Genomic DNA, 23,781 nt, shown 5'->3' with positions numbered 1-23,781 from the left:
TGTGCAGAGATAGAAAGTAGATTAGTAGTTGTAAGGGGCTGGGGGAAGAGGAGATTTGGAGTGAAAGGGGAATGACTACTGATGGGTGCAGAGTTCTTTTTTCGGGTGACGAAAATGTTCTAAAATTAGGTTGTGGTAGATGGTTGCATAGCCCTGTGAATATATTTTAAGACATTGAATTGTATACTTAAAATAGGTAAATTATGGTATATCATTTGTATCTTAATAAGGCTTTTTAAAAAAGAAAGGAAAAAGCTCCCAAACAGATCTTGAATGTAGACTTTCTAGTCAGATTCCTCAACATAGGTTTCTAAAATATAAAATGTATATTTGATCATTGCATTGGTTTAGCGTAGCATTATATTGTACAACCAAGTCTGCAAGCCTCTTTGAACAAGTTGGAGACCACTGAAAATTTGGATGGGCATGTAATGACCTGAGTTGAACCTTGATCCAAAGGCATTCTAGTCTAACTAGTGGTACCGTTGGATTTTTAAAGTTTGAACTTCACTACATATTAATGTTATTGTATACGATTACAAGTTTTTGGTGGATATATGTTTCCATTTCTCTTGGGTATATACCAAGTGTCAGCTCTTAGGAGTTAGGCTTTCTGTTCCTTATTTAAGATAGAAATGATGCTTTTCAACCAGCTCCCTTTTCCTACCAGACAAGTGGTATAGTATTGACTCGTGGTGAAAAGTGCAACCTCCTTAAGCAAACAACACTACGCCTTGCACTGCTCGAAATTTTTCTTCCAGTTTTTGCTTGCTGTTCAAGTATTGACTGAAACAGGCCTCTGTGCAGCTTACAAGGTGTTAGGCGTTGTCAGGGTGCAATGTTAGAGCTCTGGGCCACCCACTGGAACGGGTCGACTGTCTTTATGCAGGTGCAGGTGCAGAAGGGCAAGCTGGTGGATTAAGGAACAGAAGTACTTGCCTTAAAGGACCCAGAGGCTTAGCTCAAAACCAGTGCCCCTAGGACCTCCATCTCAACGACAAAATAAGTTGTCATTGTGCATTACAAGGCTCTGTCTTTTAGAGAAGTAATCTGTTTTCTGTGATAGACTATTTTGGGATGTGATATTGGCATATATATGTGTATATGTATACATATGAACATATAACTTTGGCAATTAAAAATGCTGCCTGTTAGTAACTGTAATATTTTTAGATGGTTTGATGTACAGTGAAAAGGGTAAATTATTTTGAGTCAGGGAAATGGAGTTCAAATCTTAGCTCTGCCAGTTAAAAGTGTTGGACCTCCTCTGTTGACAGGCTCATCATTTTGCCTGTCTTGTAGGATTTACCTGAGGGTTTCAATGGGGCAGTGTTCGTCAAAGTGACTTTATGAACTGGAAAGAGCCCTCACAGTCGTCTTGGTGGTATGTGGACTGTCTAATGTCCCCACTGAGACTGAAATCTCCTTGTTTTTGTAGCTCCCCAGGGATGACTGTGGACACTCAAGTCAGATTTGCTGATTTTTTGGCTCTTTGGGGGCCTTTGATGGTTGGGGGGTTGGAGGTGGTCAAGGCACCTGTGCCTGACTCATCCCTAAGGAGCCTGAGATACGGCATGGGTTGAGGGTATCTGAAAGGGTTGTTCATTTAACAGCTCTCAACTGAATGCTACTTTGGTCTAGGTGCTTGGGATAAAGTGGTTTACCAGACTGACAAAACTGCTCCCAGGAGCTCACATTCTAATGGAAAAAGAAGATCCAATAATCAATTAAATAAATAAATACATAATTTCAGAGAATTGAGAAAATAAATATAAAAATGAAGATAAAATAAAGATAAAAAGATAGAAATTAGGTATGGAGACTATATTCTCTTTTTATTTTGAACAATTTCAAATCTACAGAAAAGTTGAAAATGACTATTCAATTAACACCCATTTTCTCCTTGCCTAAATGCAACAACTATTAACATTATGCCACACTTGCTCTCTCCCTCCTCTACGTGTGCACATCTTTGTATGTATGCATATACACGTACGTATATATGTGGTCCTTGGTGTTGAACCACTTAGGGTAAGTAACAGACATCATGAAACTATCTCTAAATAGTCCGGCAAATATTTCCCAAGAATAGGATACTACCTGTACCACCACAATGCCATTAGGACTCTCAAAAATTTTAATCGTATACAATAACATTAATACGGAGTGAAGTTCAAAACTTTCTCAATCACTGTTCCTCTCCGCCGGCACCCCCTAACTTTTCATTTGTTTTCTCAACAAAACAGAAGGTTGAGACATAGTTATGGGATGATCTGGTAGGTGAGCCTTCTAGGCATGGAGAACAGCAAGGCAAGAGGCCCTTTCAGAAGCCCAGGTGGCAGATATGCATACAGGTTTATATGCTGCCATCTGGTGTAACCACACTGCCATCCACTTTTCTCAAGACCTCTCATCCACCTGTTCCTACTCTGAATTCAAACTCTTATAAATGTGAAAACTTGAAACCATCACACGGAAGCACTTCCTGTCAATCTGCAGTCTAGGTTTGACCATCCAGGTGTGTTCAGGCAATTCCATGAATCTTTTCTTATTTTTTTATCTCCTTATTTTATAAAAACAAGTGGAAAATGAAGCAATCAATGTTCCGAGACTAGAGTTAAGACCTGTAATCTCCATCAGTATAACGTAGTTAAGACCTGAATTGATACTAATAATGTCAAAAATGGTCAATCTTATTTTAAGCCAAACAATTCCATGTTCCATTGAGAAGGAAGAGAAGAAAATTTAAGATCATATACACAATTATAGAACTGTTTCCTGAAAAAGTGAAGGGCAGTTAAGAATGACATACTATTTTTTCGCTCTTTTGGAAAGATGTACCATCTCATAGGGCCTACCACATGATTTTTCAAACAGTTAAGATTTGGCATTTATGATTGGCCACTCCAGTAGGGATAGTGCTTGGAACAGAAGAAAAGACATCAAAAGCATGGTCTTTTCTTAGCACTCCCTTCTGGAAAGCTGCTCTTTCTCCTTCCCCTCGGCCTCAGGTTTCCTCCTCTACCTTTTGAAGACCAACTCCTTGCTAGAGTTGCGCCAGGTGAAAGAGGCCTTCTGCCGATAGCTGAAGTCAAGTTCTGGTTTAAGCCAGAAGAGGCAAGAGAGGGTTTCGTTCACAGTCTGGCTCATGCAGATAGGGGTCAGGGAGGAATTTGGGATCAAAACCGTGGGTACAAAGAAGGTATGGATCGATGTGGGTGATTCCCAATGCTCTCAGATTCCTGCAACAGCGCAAAGTCACAAGGCAGCATTTGCCGAGTCCAGACCAGCATCTCCCATCACCGCCTGCTGTCGTCCTTGAAGGTGAGAATACAAACCCCGTGAAGAGCTAAATTCAGAAACACAATTCGTGGCTCAAAGCACAGCTGCCTTGGAGGTTGAGGCCGGTGAGTGGCAGCCTGAAGGAGCCACCCTCAGCTGGACTCAGCTCTGAGCAGCCTTACAGCCTGGGCAGTAGCAATCCGCCTCTATGTCAGCCCCCTTCTCTGTGGCTCCTGTGGGGAGGCTGGGCGCTGAAATGGCCCTTTGGACAGGGTGTCAGACAGCTCCGTCAGCCTGCTGTGCTCTGAATCTATTGCTCTTTCTCTTAGGATCAATTGAGGAACGGGAATACCCCTCCCCTTCTTACTCATGGCTGCTGGCAGGGAGAGGCTGGCTGGAAATGCTTACTACTTGCATTTGTTTTTGTGGCACTTGAGCTACACAAGGTGAGAGACAAAGGTTTTGAGTCACACAGACCTAACCGGCAGAGATAGTTAATACTCACAAACACCCACGTGCATGTCCCATCCCCCCGGGTCAGTCCCTATCCATGGGCAGAGCCAGGGGACTCATCCTGGTTAGTGAGCAATGGCTGTGAGCATTCCTCTTCCTCTTCTCTATAGGCCTGGAATCCAGGTCTTTCAGATACTAGAAACCTCACCATGAGCCTGGGTCCCTGGGGACTGTGACGATTACTGCAGGAAGCAACCTGAGTTAGGCACGTAGGGTAAGTAAAAATTACTGTTTTGGTGCACTAAGCTGTTAGCATTTCAGATTTTACGACTAATGCAGGGCTTACAACCTCATCTTGGCTCTGCCATTTGTTATTTTTGGCCTCCATTTTCTCCTCTGTAAAGTGGGGATAATATTACCTACTGCAGAGACCGTCTGGTATACGTGTCTGCCCTGCAGCCATTCCATCTGGGCAATGTTCCTCCCACTCTGTGAGAGTCTTGTGGAACTGTCAATTCAGGCCAGCCAATTAGAGGGCTACATTCTCTTGGACACACAGACTGGGCCAAGGGGTAGGCAAGTGACCCCAAAATGAGTCTACTTTGAGGACAGGCTTGGATAAGACAGGGTCTCTTTCTGTGTGAGCCTGGAGCTGTGAGATGCCATTGTTCCCACTCAGAGAAGAAAGCAGATACTGAGTAGAAAGTGGATACTGAGAAAGTTCCATCTAGCCCTGAACTTTTCAATACGTCATCCAGTCAGTCAATCAATCAATCAATCAATCAATCAATCTCTTTCTCTCCTCTTTTCCCTTAAGGTAGTTTGAGTTGAGCTTTAGTCACTTGCAACTGAAAGAGTCCTGATCAATGTCCCTACCTTGGAGAGTTATCACAAGGATTAAATATACAGTACCTTAAAGAGCCTGCCATATTACAAGCGCTCCAAACATGATTGCTGTCATGACTGAGGTTGGTTGCTAGGGGGCTCCAGTCACGAGCACACTATCTTGCTTATTCCTTATTCTCGGTCCTCTAGGCAGCCTGCAGAACTGATGAACTCATGAACTGAGATCACATGAATTTGGGCTCCATAAAATTGTTTCCACCTGGTCACTCATAGTTGCTGTGCCCTTTGCTGCCTTTGAGGGACATGATAAGCTGCTATGTGAAAACCTTTATTGCATATGTTATAGGGACATTTTCTATGGCTTCACTCAGGGTCCTACCTAAAAAGATGCCGTAAGAAATTTTTCTCAGACTCATGTGGGAAGGAAAACTTGACATCCCCCAAGGTTGTCCTTCTCCAGTTTTTTCACTCTTATCATCAGAGAAGACTGAACTCATACTCCCAGGGGTTGGAGACATAACCCTAAGCAAAGTGAGCACAATTTCTTTTGTTATATGTTAAAAATTCATGTGACTTTTGTATTCTTCTCCACTAGACATCCATGTTCATCTTTATGGTAGTTGTAAACCTCGTAGCAGGTTACTGTGATTGCCTCCAATGTTGACATGAAATTTATGGCTCCTCTCTAATAATGATGGCCAAAGTAGATAGGCTACAACCTGTATCCTTGTCTTAATCTTCTAACTGCTGTACCATTTCTCTGGTTCTGATTTTAGTTTATTTATAGCCTTCTATTTTATGGTATATTTTCTTGTGAATTGCCTCAACTACTTTGTGGATATAAATGGGTTATGAATAAGTAAAAGCATTAATATAAACATAAAAAAAGACCCGACAAGCTTGAAATGATACCATATGAGGACACAGGATGTATACTTGGTTTCCTACAAATAGACATCTTACCCCCAATCTCAGCTGAACTGAACAATACACTGAACAAAAAGAAGGTGTTTAAAATTTTAACAGAAACAGCACAAAACCCAGCATAGCTAATATTCTTGTTATCCACAGAAAATCAAAAGTCCTAATTTGAAGAGAATACATTAATACCGATTTTGGTGGACAGATGTTGGAATCAGCATTTGAAAGAGCGTGTCTATTTGCTTCCTCTTTTTACCAAAGGCAATAAAGAAAAACATTTTTAACAGAAGTGCTCATTGTATTTTCAACTTCACACACTGGGACAGAAACTGTGTGATAGCCATATCTTTAGGACATAGATCCAAAACTAAGTTAGCCAGTCTTTTAGACACCCTTAGAAGAACTGAGAGCTCAAAAATGCAGCATGAGGGCTACAGATCTAACGCCTATTAATTTCCCTGTCTCCCCTCCTGAACAACAGTCTCCATGAGGACTGGACCTTGTCTGCATAATTTCCTGGCGGATTCCCAGGGCCTACAATGGCACTTCCCACAGGAGACACCCAGTAACTACTTGTGGAATGAGTCATGACTATCTCCCCTCTTCCTGTGAGAGGAAATTTGTGTACTGAAGGCCAAGCCATTGCTGGCTCCATTTCTTCTGCTATCATCTCTTCTTCACCAATTAAATTCTGTATCATTACTTAAGGGAAGAGTTCTTAAAATGGGATGGGGTTCAGAAGGTCCTTGAACCCACTGAAAATGTATGTAAAGATTTGTATGTTGGGTACATGTTTGGACAAGAGCATCCCTAGTTTTCAGGAGAGTTTCAAAAGTACTTCTGACTTTGAAGATGTCAAGGACAGTTGATGTTAGGGATTAGTCATTTAGTACACGCTCAGTTAATGTGCATAGTACATGCTCAATTAATGTGTGTATAGTCTAATGGTTGAGATTTTGTGTTTCCCAGTCAGAAACAGCTGAGTCAGCTGTACGATCTGACCTAAGAATTTAATCCCTTTAAATTCTCTTAATTTCTTCACCTGTGAAACGGGAATAATAATATCTAACAGAATATTGTGAGGATTAAATGAGGTAACATAAAGAATGCTAGACCCACGGCAAACACTAAGTTATTAGAGCTATTGCTTTTGCTAGTCAATCAATTAAATTGTATTTCAGAGACTTATTATCACATACTCATGAGGACTGATTCTCATGATACCAATTTTTGTTCTCCAAAATGAAACAAAATATATAAACAACTTTAAAAATATTATTCTAGTTTCATGCACCATGGAATGATTTTGGAATGTCATGGAGACAAATACAAAGGGAAAACAAGGGCAGGGATTCATCCGTCTTGCCCAGGTTGAGAGAGGAAGTCAAGGTGGCCAAAAGGGGAATCAGGGCTTTGTTAGAAACGTTTCCAGTTTCTTCTTCTTTCCCTCCCACCCTCATCTCTATCACTGTACACATGCACACGTACACACCAACACACTCTCAGAAATATCATCTCCTGGGAGTTAATGTACATCTTATGAGTCCTTCTTTAAAATATAGTTCTGGATTCAGCCTCTCTCTAACTCCCCTAATTTAATTTTTGAACAGAATGTCATCAAAGGAGGAATACCAAAAGCGTCAAGTTTGATACCACTTATTTTTTTTTTCAAATTCTTTGAATGACTGCTTTTTTCCCCTAGTTCCCATTGTGTCCAAGAATAATTTTTTAAAAGATTTCTGGCTTAACCAATAAAAATCAACACCTGTTCGTGTCAGTGACGTTACCAACTGTGGTCTACGTGCTTGTGTGATTGCTCAAATCGTGGTCCAAGTTTTTGTTTCCTTTGAAAATCTCCCGTAACACTTGTGAGACAAAAACAAGTAAGATAAAAAGTCTTCTTTAGTCTTAAGAATGAAAATAAGGTACAGTGGAGTGAAGCTTCTAGATTTTTTAATGTGTGCATGTTTTTTTAAAAAGCGAAGTTGGAAATAAGGTGGTACAAAGTTATAATTGGACTTAAAATGTTGTGCTACAAAGCCATGTTGGAGCCCATCTATTCCAAACCCTTAATATTTCAAAACAGAAAATTAAAATCCAGAGATAATGTGAGACTTGGTCAAACTCACATGACTGTTTCTCCCTCTCCCATCATGGCTAGTGGCAGGCCTAGGATGTGATAGCCTCATAGGTTGACTATGTAGTGGTTGCTTCATAATTAATTAATAGAAATCAGCAAATTTGTTTTCAGCCCATTTTCTGGCCCTTAGACCTTTATCACCTTCTAGGGGGCTCATCTTTTGCATCACTTATTTCCTGAGGGACTTTATACTCACCTGGTTGAGACAACATTATTATCACCAAGCTAATGATTGATTGAGAACAGCATTTCCAAAAGTGCTTGTTCTATGAGGCATTAGTTAGTATTCTCTGGGGGAACATAGTTGACGCTTGAATGAAATTTGAAAATGCTGTACTGAATAAATATATATAACTATAACCTGCAAGCCTTTTCAGAAGTTTTAATACGCTAACGTGCATCACGTGTGTCTAGGAGTGGGGTAAATAGATTATGTTTTCAGAGCTTACTTGACATGGAACATTCTTGCATCTCTCCTGAATCCCAGCATCGGAGAATGAGTGAGGCTTAAGTATTATCCTTCCAGAGATATTTAGACTTTCCTAAGGGACTCTTATCACTTATTTTTTGCTGAGCTCCTTATTTCTGTATCTTAGGATGTAAGATCTTTAAGGGAGGGAAAATGTCCTTCATCTCTAAGTCACCAACACTTAACGCAACACCATGCACAGATCCTGGTACATAGAACAAACAGCACGAGATCCATCTAATGATTGCTCAATGAATAAACAAAAACGATTTCAAGCCCCATACAGCTTACTTTCTGGAGGTAGAATTCGAGCCATCAATGACAAGCAACCACATCACCCATGTTACTCTTCATTTTTTTTGATCATCTATTCCACAGTTCTGGGGCAAGACTTATTAAGAAAAATTAATAAGGAAAATTATTAAGAAAAAACATTGTATTGTCACATCCTTTTCCCTCCTTTGCTCACTAAAGAAAAGCTAAAGTTTACTAGCTTTTGTGAGGTAGAATCAGGGCAATAGGCATAAAAAAAACAGAGCTGGAAAAGCAAAAATGGGAAAATTACATGGAAATTTAGTAGAGAAGGATGGAAATGGAAGGAAAGAGGGTGTCATGTGAGACGAGAACCAGAAGAGTCTGGTGGCTGCGAGATTTCTTGGTTGGCGGCGGAAGGGAAAGATTTGGTCTAAGGAAGGGAAGCAGTTGTCTTTGGATGTATGGTGAGGGTGGCATAAATGGGAAGAAGGACTTTTAAGATATTTTCTGTATAACACATACCCACACCCTGTCACACTTTCTGCTTTGGAAGTTTCATGAAGGGCAAAATAAAATCTGGAAATGTTTTTGTATATATTTTTATTCCCCTCTTGGACTTTCCTCTAGAGATTGGGCAATGGGAGACCTAATCATATTAGGGTTACACTAACAAAAGGACAGAGACATGAGAGAAAAACAGGAACCTATCAAGCTTTCCATTTCTCAGGAGACGGGGGACATCTTCACTTGTGAAACAACTATACACAGTTCTCATTATCCACTCCCACTTTATATCTCCCCAGTTGCTTACAAAAACAGAAGAACGTGGTTGTCCTTATTAAATCTTATTCTTTTAGTTGGTTTTATCCATATACGTACAAAATCATGAAAGGTAATGGAAAGCTATTTTACAGTGTACATATATCTATACGCCATAAAAATAGATTTATGTGAAAGAGAAAGTATTAATAATCCTAATGATTTCATAATCACCATAAGAAACCTCAACCGTGGACAGCTTTCTTTGGAACAAAAGATCTAGCACCGCAGAGTACATTTACTAGGTCCCATGGAGGGATTTTATACAGCTCTGAATCATCTTAGGTCGACACATACTTTTGATGGTAAACTTCTCATGACATCACTGTCCGTGAACCAAATATGGCCACCACATTTACCCAGGCAAGTATGAGTTCCCAAAGCACTGAGATGTCAAGAAAGCTTTCTCTGTACCTACTTCTGGCTTGGGTTACCTAAAGCTGCCTAGGTAACCTGCCACCGAGAGCTTTCACCCACCTCTGAAAACACATCTGGCTTTAGTCTTTATTACCATGAGTTCATTTGCTTAACAAAGAGTTCGTGGCGGTTGCTAGGCTCAGTAGGAAGAAGGGGAATAAGGTGGGAAGAACAAGGCACCAAGTTTAATTTGGTTCACCTAACATTTGTTGAGCAACTATTATGTACCAAGAGATGATGATACAAATACAAATAAGACGAGGGTCCTACCCTACAGAGAGGGAAAAGAAAGGAGAAGGGTAAAATGGGTTAAAAGAGAGAGACAAATGAGAAAAGGGAGAGAGGAGGAGATGAGATAGAGGCAGAGGAAGGTGAGGTAGAGAAAGATAAAGAGAAGCGCACAGAAAAGGAGTGCTAAGTTAAAGGCAGAGAAATGACAGAGGAAAAGGAAGGAAATGATGAAAAAAGAGACAAAAAAAAGAAAAAATAGCCAGAAATGATCCAAGAAAAGTGAAGACAAAGAGAATGTGGGGTTCGTAGGGCTCTAGTCTTACATCTTCTAAAGAGGTTCACTGACAAAGAAACTTGCCCCGTTTTCCATGTTCTTAACTTGTATGAATAGAAAGTGGGAGAAAAATTGTACTTTTAGAGTTACAGGGTGTGTAGACAGATTTAGAAGGTTTATACAGTGAGTCAGTAAACTAAACTAAAAGGTTCTCACAGGTTTTGCTTTTGGAAACCTTTTCTGGGGGAAAAAACCCCACCCCAAATCCCCCAAAACTAGATTCACTGTAAACATGTAACAAAAAAGGGCAGTGGGTGTTTCCTTCTTTTTCATGCAATTTACACGTGCCTTTTCCTCTCCGGGAAGGAAGCATTTCTCTGTTACCAGTTGAGGCAATTCATCATATTCAGCAAAGTCACAGTGGTTGTAACTACTCATTACGATGTCTCCTTGAGACAAGGAAGGGTGAAAATGGTAGTTTGGAGCAGAAAAAGTGGTCTACTGTTTATATTTGCTGCATCATATTACTCAGTGGATTTTTTTTGTTTTAATTTGAGAAAAAAATGTTGGTGTGTTTCAAATACGTGGTTGAGAGTGGAGTATACCCAGATGTTTGCTGAACTAGAGAGCGGCTCTCTAATCCTGAATCCCTTGGGCAGGTGTTACTCGAAAGCATCCCAATTGATAAAATACAGACAGCTGACACTTGGTCATCACCTGAGAGATGGAGATGGAGGTGATGGGAAATTCCATCAATCATGCTATGATAAGCACTTAAGACTCTCTCGGGGTGAGAGCAGATTGGCGGGCCAAGATCTGTCGTCCCATCTCTTTCCAGGGTGTTACCAAATCTATGGAGGGAGAGAACTGTGTCTTTTGTCTAGCTGTGCTCAACACTAAAGCGTTCAATGGTACGAGCCATCATGCTGGTGGGATTTGGTGTTGGGGGAATTCTGTGTGCTGGGAGCTGGAGAGAGGCCACCGATTCATTCCACATATATTATTTCTCCAGGAAACACAGCATAATTGAGGATAATTTTCCACCATGAATTGCATCATTAGCTAACACAGGGAAAGTGAAATGCTGTTAACTTTCTTTTTTCTTCTGACAAGCTGATGAGCTGAAGAAAATAGAAAAGTTTAATGTGATTTTTTCCCAAGGATATATGTTGAAAATCAGAATCAAAACACTTTTACACGGTAATAGAAATCCCGCATTTTAATACATTGCCATGCACGTAAGGAATCAAGTAATGCTGAATACAAAATAGTCAAATATACAAAATGATAAAGCAGATTTTCAAGACTGATAGAGATCATGCTCACAGATACAAGGGAGCAAAAATCTGTACAGTTTCATTTCTATCAATTTAAAAAGAAACATGCCCCTCCCCCGAAAGTCTTTTTGAGCACAACCCAAAACGCAAGGAAACATTAAAAGAAAATGTAAAGGAGACCTAAAGGGAATTGGCAAGTTGATAGCTGCTTAAGATATGGAAATTGGTAGTTCAAAATTGTGGTGTGCAATAATTCTTATGTTTAGAGAAAAAAGTTTCTAAACATTGTATGCCCTGGGGACACAGGGAACTAAAATGAACATCCAACAGAAAAGGCACCTTATTTTACTACATAACCAGCTTGTGTCCTCCTTAAGTCTAGTCTTGGGAATTCTTCTAGGGTGCATAGAGAAAAACCCCACAGTTGTGGGCAATATATAAGGAAAATACTTATTTAATTAACCACTATTAGGGGATTAAGAGATTTCAGACTGCTGGTTTAACTACTCACTTAAGGAAGCTATAAAAATGTCTACCCTCTACATAGGCTTTTGTGTTATGAAATGTGTTTTTATAGCCATGTTTGTTAGCGTTTGTAAAACAGTGAACCATTCTTTTTCTTGGTCAGATTTTTTCCCCTCAAATGCAATCAAGAGCACTGGTTTTATATTCAATTCACATTGTGTGATTTTTCTTCCTCTTTCTTTCTAGCACAAAGACCAATGTACAGAAGCTCATAAAGGAAGTTCAATGTGGCTCTCTGCTTCCCGTGACCCTCAATTTGTCAACTTCATTGGTCTTCTTCAACCCGGGGATTGGCAATCTTCACCTGCACTAAGCCCAGCCCAAACCTCTCTCTCTCAGCTTGGTCACAGTGCTCTAAACCTTTGGAAGGTGGAGATAAATGGACACCCTAGCCATGGGCTCTTCAGACCAGCCCCCAGGTATTGTGTGTACATACAAAGTGTTTGAGTTACCTTCACCTTTTCTATCAGTTGTACAAAAACAACTACTTAAGTTCCTTCCTTAGCATCATTCCTTCAAATAAAGTAATTTTGTACCCCCCACAAAAGGTTGATTGATACTTTATCATTTTACTTTTTAAAATCCCAGAATGGACTTTCAGTAATAATAGCTATAGGGAAAGGCGTAAACTAAGGGGAAGGACTCACTGATAAAAGCCCATATCCCTGCTCACTATGATGAATATGCAGATACTGGTGGTACAGGACAGCTTCTCCGCTTAGCTCGTTTTGGCCTCCAAACAACCCTGTCTGCTAAGACGGAACAGGTAGCATCCCAAACGGATGAGCAGAGGCCCAGAGAGATGGGCAATTTCTCTTGAGTTCAAGTATTCTTGAATTCAAAACATCTTCTCCTTTATCAGAGCAGTGCCGGTCTCCACAGAGCCCTAAGAATAACTCAAGTACAGAAACCACAACAGATCAATATTTTCTTTTCTCAGGTATTTCTGACTGCTAATACGTAATTGTGTTACGATACTGATATTTTCTGAAATTTGGGTACAACTATTTAATTTGGTGACTAATGATATTAAATAGTCGGATTAACTGGACCTACAGCAAGTATGACGTAGTGACACGAGAGTTTTAGTGGAATTCGTTTCAAAACATTTGTGCTGGTTTGGCTTTTCAGCAGACTAGTTGCTTCTGTGCCAATCACAACTGAGACTTACAGGGCAAAGTCAAGAACCTGGCATTATTCAGCTCTCTGTAATGTGAACGTTCACTAGCTAAACAGAGGTCTCCTCAAACATGGCCTTGTAAGGATAGCATTTTTCTACTGGTGAAGGAAATGTAGTGTTGGAGGAATCATTCAGAGCCCCAGAGAGGCTTCCAGTTTCCTTTGAGTGAATTTAAGCAAGTGGAATCCTGACTACCCCAAGTGGGGGTCAGCACTCACTGAAGAGGCTACTGCTTCTAGAAAGAGAAGGGTAATGTGAGGTGAGAGTGGAATTATAATGAAAAAGACAAAGGTTCCAGTGTTCAAATATGAATTACGCCCCCTGCCCCCCCATTTCTCTTTAAATTTTCCACCTATAAACAGGGGCCTTTTGATGTGAAAGTGAACATGGTTATGTACTTCAAAACCTCTGCAGCTGGTATGCAGGGAAACATTTCTGGTCTCCTCTCAAATGCATCAAACGGGAACTAGGTATAGGCATTGTCAAAAGCTGCAACAGAGTTAGCGGGTAGCTCTCAATGCAAACACATAAATGTAGTTGACTGTGTTAACAAAAACATACTGAAAATACATATAAAGAATTAGAATTGATCTAGGGAATCATATCATCAAGGACCAAGGTGGTACTCAATTCAAATCACATTACTGGAATTATGCTTGAATAGGGAGTCTATTCAGAGCTTCAAAAGGTGTCTTTACGATGTTTGTGCTATTTGAGAGGGAGGCCAGGCTGACCTCTGGGGAGATGGGAGAAGACCAGCGTCAGCTTGTGGAATGGAACAGGGGCAACCACCAAGGCGTTTAATGGCCAGTGATTTTTCTTCAAGGTTATGTCACAAAATCAGTTCCCCCACCCTGAGAGAAGTAATGATCTAAATATTAAGGGTCTCATTTTAGGATTTTCTTGGAGTAAAGCATTTGAGTACATTTTCAGAGGAAATGGGGGTCGGTGGTGGTGAATAGATATGACCACACAGAACAGGCCTGCGTGCTCCAGCACGGCAGCCCAGCTTAGAGTTCCACGTGTAGTAGCTGCGTGTGTGCTGATGTGCCAGGGCCACGTGAAAGCAGCCTGTTTATTTCCTTTGATCCAGATGATTGAAATTTAAAAGGCTATAAACGGTGCAGAAGACAACCAGCAGGGTCTTCGGTGCCTTAAAGATTTCAGGTGTTAGTGTCTCCTATGTTGGCTTAATTTAAGTCTCCTTGTTTATGTCAGACGGCTGCTTCTATCACTGCACTTCAGGCAAAAAGGCCTGGGTTTAAGAGCCTTTCTAAGGCTCTGTAAATGTCTGAGGTTTGGAAAACAACAACAACAAAACAAGCAATGAAACCCCTGAACTACCGGCTCCCAAATATGAAAAGGATATTGTATAATCAGAATTAATGTTTAAGTATCTGTAACAATGTCAGGCAGTCACCTGCAACTCAATGCAAGTCGTACGGTTCCCTTGAAATTTTATGAGGTGTATGTTGTTGGTGCCTTCGAGTGCCTGATATAATTGCGGAAGGAGGCTCTGCAGTAAGAATACTGGGAGCTCGGCAAGGTTTGAAGACAGCCCTACGTGGAATGGAAGCTTCAGATTTACAAGGCCTTCTATACCCCTTTTCTGCTGTGCTGTGGAAGTAATTTCTCAGTCAGTGCTGCCGACCAGGAGGCCTAAAACTAGCCCCATACTCAAAGGCACTTCTCCTCTATATTTGTCACGGGCCGATTTTCACTCTAAGAATGTTAGATCGTAGTGCTTGCCCCACTTTCCCAGAATCTTCCCTGCAGGGCCAAGATGATAGGCAGAAGAAAACCAGGATATCATCCTCCTAGCCATCCTCCCAAATGAGAATCTCCAGGGAAGGCTCTACTTTGTTCTTTGAGGGCTGGTGTAACCTCCCTGGGCACTTGGCTAATTTCTCCTCAAGCTTCCCACAGGTGGTTCGCCTTCAAAAGAAGGCTCCCTGTCTCCTTACTAGAGTTACGTCACCAGAGCAAAATAATGGAAACACAGCTCCCTGACCTTGAAGCTGTGCGGTGGAGCCAGGAATCATCCACACTGATAAAGCAGAATTCATAAGATAGTTCTCTGGCTACAGGATTAGATGTACATCTAAGGAGACCAAGGGGCAGGACCCACTTGTCTTTGAAACCGAGTCCCCAGCTGTGCCCTGAGCGGCTGCATCTCCTGGGCTGTCCTCCCTCCTGATCTCATGCCCCTTGTTTTGATTAGTGGCACTGACCGGCCACCCCCTGGAGATGAGAATCCCTGTCCCAGTGTTGTCTGGGCACCAAGCTTTCACCAAGATCAAACTTAAGAAGGAATTCTCAGTCAGTCCTGGGGAAAAAAGGTGATGACTATGTTTCGCTGTTTGAGTTCTTTATAGAATACTTGAAATCTACACCAGGAACTATGTGAAAAGAAGAACGAGGTTAAAAGAAAAAAGAATACGAAACAACGCAAGAAAGTAAAGTGGAAGGGGTTGTGGGAGAGGTCAATAAAAACAGCCTTTAAGGCAGAAAGGAACTGATGTCATTTTCAAAGGTTAGGTTTTTAAAAAGAGACTACGGCAGCTTTAGGTCTAGTTGTCAAGTAACAAAATTACTCTAAAGAACGTAGAGGAAAATATCACAAAGAATGAAGCTGCTAATGAACTGGAAGAGGAGGTTTTGGGAAAACGAAAGTGCTAAGGGGGTCTTGAAAACTTTTCTTCCGTGAGACTTTTATTGTTCCTATCCAAAATCAATTGTGTGACATTTGCAGACAAAGGAAGAGTTTGCAAGTAACAAGGGGGTACATCCATTAGAGGTTTTAATCCTCCGTTTATATTCTCACGTCAGGTTGATAATGCCTTTTCCCCTTGAAGTTTAAAAATGAGGCAGAATTACCTCAGAATGAAGGACTATTAGCCTCTGGGCAAATGAGAAGTGACCCTGGAGGGGACCCGGGTTATTTCCCCGTAATCGGGAGGTGGAATGGACGCTGCGGTTACACACCTCACAGAGCCTGAGTAGGGAATTGAAGACACCATTACCCACAAGAAAGCTGATAGGGTCTCTGTCCCCCTAGGTATGTCTTAAAACTACTCAAGTGATTTGATTTTTACCCTAGCAGAACCACCGATGCTCTGAGTATTTAAATTCACTTCTGGAGCTGGAACAAACTTATCCCCTTGGCAACCAAGAGAGTCTAATAATTATTCGTTTCTGTTCCTTCCCAAGACTGCCTTTCCTGTGCAAGTGAGGGGCCCAGCCTTTTAATAAAAAGTTCAGCACAGGTTCAAGTAAAAGGAAAAATAAATGCATCAACAGTTTACAGCCCTTAGACATCAAAGCATTTATCCCTTACCTCCCCATCTCCTGCTTCCTACTAAACAAAACTCACCACAGCCATCTCTGAGGTTCTGGGAGTAAAATGTCCTACACACATCTTGGCAAGAAGGTTCAGCACAGCAGGAAATAACCATGGGTCATTGTGGGTCAACACAGAACAAAGAATCCCAAGGCTGTGAAGGAAACTGTTTCTCCATTTTGCTGGTTTAGCTCATGACTGCTCAGATTTTATGCCACCACGTTTCCAAAACTATGCCCCCAGATGATTTCAAACAGAGGTCGACAGTTTGGAAAACAGTAGTTCATATGCAAATATGTGGTACGTGCCAGGAATTAAGGCATTTTTAGAGAAGCCATCTTCAATGGGGCTCTTTCATTGTCTCCATCTTTGCCCTTTCCTATCTCCATCTTTACCCATCATCTTTAAATAATTGTCCAGCACACCTTTGACTCAAAAAAAAAAAAAAAAAAAAAAGCTAGGAAACTCTACTTATTTAATGGTTTGTAACATATTTTGCAAAAGCCAAAGTCAGTAAGGATGAACCACCACCATTTCATGAACATCTGTCTGCACCACAAAGCATGTCCAGTTTTCCAAGGGTGTTAACAGTTGTTCTCAGAATGTCCCTGGCTAAACTAACTCATTCCCAGATAATATCTCAGCACCTGGCAGTAGTTCTTTCGAATTCATCAGGCCTGATTTTGTGTCCCTGGGACTAGTTATAGAATTGGGGCTTCAGAGAATCCAGCATGATGATGAATTGCTGTTTCTACATAAAGGATGGGAATATAGGTGACCAGGGTGGATATCAAGCAACTGTAAGTTGCTTTGGGTAGCTCCTACCAGCTAAATCTGGGTGCTGGGAGGGTTGGCTGTACATGATGGGCGCAAATACATGGCCTGACGCTGTCCACTACCTCTTTCTCTGCTGTCCACTTCCTCAGGCAAGGGAACTGTGCATGTCCATTTCTCCACGTTGCTCTGGCAGGGGATGAATGCTGTCTGAATTCAGTTTTCATTGTGGAAAAGGTGGGGTGGGGAAAGTGTTTGGGAGGAGGAGATATCATAAGGGCAGGGAGAGTCTACCTTGTACACTGTTGTTGCCCCAGCTCAATGCTTGGCACATAGCAGATGCTCAATAAACACTTGCTGAGTAAAGAAGGGAAGAAATGAAAGATTGGAGGGAGCTCTGGAATTGGAATTGAACCTCAGGAGATGGGCAGTGGAGACTGAGGTGTCCAGGGGTGTTGGCAGCCAGGGTTTGACTTCCTAATTCTGGATTTGTAAAGAATTACGGTCTGCTGGGGGCCTGATGGTGCCTATGCCGACCCATCAGACAGCCAGATTTGGTGGCGACTGGAGCTTCTCTGAGTTCCCTCTTGGAAGCCCCCTTCTTTGGCACTACAGCCCGCAGGCTTGTGGTGAGTCATCCTGCTGGGTGACGCACCCGAATCACATTGGGATCGCTCTTTCCTTCCCTGTCAAGTTAAATCTCAGGTGGGGTAGTTTTCTAATGGGCTGTGCATTTCCTGATACCCCCAGGGGAGGCAAGATGTGGGGAGAACAGACAATGAGTGTGTGTCTGGTGACCCTCTAAAATGCCAAGCTTGCTTGGGCTGGCAGGCCCCCAGGGTTGTTACATGTATTTAAAGAAAAGTCTCCGATGTCTGCTGGTCTCAGGCTGGGACTGTGGGCACACAGAACATACTTGGCTGAGTTTCTGATTCAGTCAACTTTACATTTCCAGGCAAAAAATAATGCTAAAGCGTGATGTAGGGTCAATCAATACGGACATTTCTCTAATTCCTAAAGACAAGCAATAACTGGGTTGACTGGTTTCCCAGGACTGTGCTTTGCTGTAAAACAGAGTACAAAAAAATTAGTTATGGGTATAATCCCAGAAAGGATTAAAAAGGACTAGTAGGTTCTCTTCTGAGGAAGAGACCTAGTGCGGGGTTGGAACCTCTTGCTTCTCTAGACATGCAGGGGGTCACTTGCTGTTTTTTTCTCTTCAAAGAATTGTGATCAGAACTTGACCTAGAGAGGTTTCCAAAGTGATAAAGGCAGACCACACCCTGGGAAACTGCATTCTGCTGTCTTTACCATCAATGCACCTATGCTAAGATTAAAATATGGCCACACCCCCATTCTGGTTTTTTGGAAAGAACTGTTCTATAGAATGAGAGATTACATACATTGGCCAAGTAGAAGCCTCCTGTGTTTGAGTGTATGTGCTCGTGCTAAGTTGTGCCCAGGTAAGAGGAAACTAGAGCTAAATGACCACCATTCCCCAGGCCCACCTTTACTTCCCTTTGCTGCTGTAAGAAATCCAGTTGTTCACTAAAGTGTCAAGAGGTTAAGTCTAACAGTACTGTGGCCATATTTACCAATCTACCACGAACGACGGAGTATATGCTAGGAGTGGAGCCTCGTCTTGGACAGTCTGAGCCAGAAATAGGACAAGATTTATAAGAAAGAAGAAAAGACTTGTTTTCTCACATGTACTGAACGTGCTGATTCGTTTCGGTATGGGGGTTCTCATGTAAAGTGCTTAAGAGTTGGACAGAATACCTTTAGATGTCATAACTAACACAACCGAGACATGTTTACATTCCTACCCGGGCATAATATTGTGAACACTTCCACTGAGATTGCAGAACTGCTGTAATTTTTTTTCTAACGCATCATGCTGTCTGCACACATAATAAAATAATCCAGTAGTTGCCATGCTAAAACGGGACTTCTAGTGAAGGGCACAGACAGCTCCCCAAAGGGAGCTTGAGTTATGCACAGTGATGAAAACTGGAAGCAGTTTTCCAGCTAATGGTCTGCCAATGACCACTTGGAACAAGCTGGCCCTGTATATTATGCACCTCATTTAAAAATCCACAGCAAACTAAGATGTTCCAAAGCCCATGATCTTGACTGAATGGGTGGTTTTTCAGTTAATCTGGTTAATCTGTCAATGCTCCAAGGATATCTTCTGGCAGTGCCATGAGTTAGTCTTTCTGTGAGGAACAGGCCATGTTCATATCGACTGGCAGGACAGCAGCTTGGAAGGCTAACCGCGTTTATGGAGAACCCTCAGTTGAGGCTGCAAGAGGAAAAAGAAGAAAACATGATGAGCTATTTCTGCATATTTCCACATACTGGTATGTAGCAATAATCCGATTCAAACAAACCTTAACATCCTTAGGTCAAAGAGAAGGCGCTATTGGAGGTAACGGTGACTCAACTTCAAGATGAACTTATGGTGGCTTGTATCCTTGGAACGTCCTTCCTTTTTTTTTTTTTTTTTTTTTTTTGCAGAGCGTGGAAGATATCCATCTCAGGGATAGGAGAAGTTGCACGAAAGGATGGGGAAAACTGGATCCCTGGAACTGGCATTCAGCCCTATGACGGGGCTGTGGTTTGGGAAACCATGTCATACATTATGGGGTTTTGTGCATTTACTTGATCTGGAACAAGATCAGACTGGGAATGGTGTGGAATCATTTTGGGGTGAGGGTATAGTGGGGGGTTTCATTCTTCATTAAGAAGCTTTCCCAGGATAAAGCCTAGAAAAACATATTGGAAGCAGTGTGGGTGGAGGTCCTGAGTTTGCTAGTTGAAAAGTCAGGTTGGCTGAGCAGGTTAGTGACTAGGTAAAGTCATTAAAATTTGAGCAGATTGAACTACTTGAATGGCAACCCTGCTTCTGACCTTGGGAATACTAGTACAGATATATTTGTCTAATTTTTCCAACTTTATTTTCTAATTTCCTTTTATTTTGTCTCAGTATTCCCTACAGATCCTTATACACAGGTCCTCATTAATTAGTTAATAAAAGAGCACAATTGGATATTTTGCTCAGAAAGATTATCAAGATGAGCTTTATTTAATACACAGAACTATTGGGCAATGGAGAGTAAGCAAGAGTTCTTTTTTTTTTTTTTTTTTTGCAGTACACGGGCCTCTCACTGTTGTGGCCTCTCCCATTGCAGAGCACAGGCTCCGGATGCGCAGGCTCAGCGGCCATGGCTCACGGGCCCAGCCGCTCCGCGGCATGTGGGATCCTCCCAGACCGGGGCACGAACCCGTGCCCCCTGCATCGTCAGGCAGACTCTCAACCACTGCGCCACCAGGGAAGCCCAGCAAGAGTTCTTGATGTTAAAAAAAAAAAAAACTTAAGAGGGAAGACATATGGGGATACATGTATATGTATAACTGATTCACTTTGTTATAAAGCAGAAACTAACACACCATTGTAAAGCAATTATACCCCAATAAAGATGTTAAAAAAAAAAACAAACCTAGGTTTCAAAACTGGCTTTTTAAAACATGAGAGAATGCACAATTTATAAGCAAATGTTTCATTAAACTTACTATTTTTGAGACAATACAAAAACAAAAGTAAGGTGCTATTTAAGTGCATTCAATACACAATAATATACACTACTGATGAGGTTGTAATGAAAGTAGAATACTAATATATTGCTGATAGCATTGTAAACTGGAAAAATAATGTCTATTTATTTAAACATTCATTGACTCAGTGTTCCCATTCTTGGAGTGCATCCTAAAGAAATATTCTAAAAAAATGAAAGGAGCTATATGCACAAATATGCAACCCAGAGGTTATTTACAATAGTGGAAAAATTAGAAGACAACCAGTTTCCTAGTGTTGAAAACTTAGGTTACGTAAATTATGGTGCATTAACCAGATGGATGATCACATGGCCATTAAAGTAATAATTATGATGATTACGTAGCAACATGGTGAACAGTTATGATATACTACAATACAAAACTTACACATATGTATAGAAAAGAAGTGTAAGGGAAAGGTGAAGGCTTTAGGATTTTTATTATTGTTGTCATAATGTTTTACACAAGAACAACAAAAGTTAGGGTCACAGGGTGCAGCTTTGACCCATAAGCATTGACTAACTAAAGCATCCACAGTTATTTTCATTCACTAATACTACTAAGAAAATAAATATTTATAATTTTGTTAAGAAATAACAGTCCAGTATTATTAAAGGGGCTTAGAAACTGACACAAGTAAAAATCTTTTATCCAAGCCGACCTGTAAAAGCGAAGTACAGCTGGAATAACAGACTTCTAGCAATCTGATACCATATACTATTACCCAGACTTTGCTAAAATCAGCTCTGGAAAATGTGTGAAAAGAATTATTAAGAATAACCTAAATTTAAAAAGTAAAATTGAAAAGTGAATAATGATAATAAAGAGTAAACACAAATTAATTACTCTACTTTGGATCCTGAGTCAGGAGGTGATAACTAGGTTTATCACAGCTGCTATTTCTCCAAATAACCATGTCTTCCACATGAGCCTCTAAGGCTGATGGAAAGCAGATGTGTCTAACTTTAGCATACAATAAGATTTATAGCCATGGACATGAGCTGAGCCTATTAGACCTTAAAGGTCTTTCACCTGTGGCTCCCCAGTACGGTTCTTGGGAATAGGTAGAATATCCCCATTTTGTGGATGAGGAAATTGAGGCCCAGGAGTATTATTTGCCCAAGGTCACACTGCTAGTGAAGGTCAAATCTGTACTCAGACCTAGGTCTGTCCCATTCTAGTGACATATAGGAGTGACAGGGATAAATATATCAAGTATTCAGAGTATTTCTCATTCTCCTATCTTCTAACTAGGATTCCGTGGTTATCCACAAGCCCAATTAGCACAACAAAGGGCCCTAGTGGGCAGGGAAAAAAACTGGTTGCTAAATTAATTTCTATTAGAAAGATGGAGATATTAGAAAGAACAGAGATACTCCTACAAGACTTGAATACACGCAGGAGTAGAGGCCACAGAGAGACAACCTGGGGGTCTGTAGAGTAACATAGGAGATTTGGGGTGATGGCTGCCACATGTGTGGGCCCTTAGGAAGAGGGATGGCCAAAGAGAAGAGTGCGGATGGCATAATACTACCTTGACCCATCTTTCCACAGAATCAGTATTCATTGCTCTTTGATGCTTTTGCAGTTACTTATGTTTCCTTTGAATGCGTCACCAGGTTGAGTTGGGCTTTATGTGGGAGCAAGAGGCCCCTGTTTACTAGGTTGTATGTGCAGGGATGTGCCTAGTATAAGGCTTGGACCATTGTCTTTCTGTCACGTGTACAGTGATGGCTCTGCCGTTATCGCTTGCCTAGAGGTTTTTGTTATGTGTAACAAGAATCAGACCTTCAGGTATGTAAAAGCTACATGAGGTCAAATGTAAAATGGCGGTTGGTATGAGATGGCTGTGGCTCTTTATAGTTTTGTTCTGTTTTTAGAATCGAGGTCTAGTTGATTTACAATATGTGTTAATTTCAGGTGTACAGCATAGTGATTCCGTTTTTTTTTTTTTTTTTTTTTTTGCAGACTATATTCCATTATAGGTTACTACAAAATATTGAGTATAATACCCTGGCTCTATATAGTAAATCCTCATTGCTTACTTATTTTATGTACAGTAGTTTGTGTCTGTTAATTCCATACTCCTGACTTGTCCCTTCCCCCCCACTTCTCTCCCCTCCAGTAACCATAAATTTGTTTCCTACGTCTGTGAATCTGTTTGTTTTGTATATACACTCATTTGTATTATTTCTTAGATTTCACATATAAGTGATATGATATAGTATTTGTCTTTGTCTTATTTCACTAAACATTATATTCTCTGGGTCCATCCATGTTGCTGCAAATGGCAATATTTCATTCTTTTTTATGGCTGAGTAATATTACATTGTACATATATACCACATCTTCTTAAACCAACTGTCTGTTGACGGGTACTTGGGTTGCTTCCAAGTCTTGGCTATTATAAATAGTGCTGCTATGAACATTGGGGTGTATGTATCTTTTTGAATTAGAGTTTTCTTTTTTTCTGGATATATATATACCCAGGAGTGGGATTGCTGGATCATATGGTAGACCTCTTTTAAAGGAACCTCCATGTTCTTTTCCATAGTGGCTGCACCAATTTACATTTCCACCCACAGTGTAAGAGGGTTCCCTTTTCTCCACACCCTCTCCAGCATTTAGTATTTATAGATATTTTGATGATAGCCATTCTGACAAATGTGAGGTGATACTTCATTGCAGTTTTGCATTTCTCCAATAATTAGCAATGTTGAGCATCTTTTCATGTGCCTGTTGGCCATCTGTATGAATTCTTTAGAGAAATGTTTATTTAGTCCTTCTATCCATTTTTTGATTGGGTTTTTTTTTTTGATATTGAGTTGTATGAGCTGTTTGTATATTTTGGATATTAACCCCTGTTGGTTGCATCATTTGCAAATATTTTCTGCCATTCCGTAGATTGTCTTTTGGTTTTGTTGATGGTTTCCTTTGCTGTGCAAAAGCTTTTAAGTTTGACA

The 23,781-nt window shown here is 40.9% G+C and overlaps 1 protein-coding gene across 1 annotated transcript in view; it reads right to left on the bottom strand.

The window, feature by feature from the left end:
• Positions 1–16,868: 16,868 nt before the first annotated feature.
• Positions 16,869–23,781, bottom strand: part of SAMD12 (sterile alpha motif domain containing 12) — a 413,152-nt gene continuing 406,239 nt past the window's right edge. Inside the window, exon 5 of the mRNA XM_079902468.1 lies at positions 16,869–19,505. Within this exon, the coding sequence (XP_079758594.1) occupies positions 19,483–19,505 (23 nt within the window). The 3' untranslated portion in view covers positions 16,869–19,482. The remainder of the gene's footprint in view (positions 19,506–23,781) is intronic.

Source organism: Stenella coeruleoalba (assembly GCF_951394435.1).
Source record: "Stenella coeruleoalba genome assembly, chromosome: 17".
In the NCBI taxonomy this organism is placed as follows: domain Eukaryota; kingdom Metazoa; phylum Chordata; class Mammalia; order Artiodactyla; family Delphinidae; genus Stenella; species Stenella coeruleoalba.
Note: the sequence above shows the minus strand (reverse complement) of the source record. Positions and strands in the feature narration are given on the sequence as shown.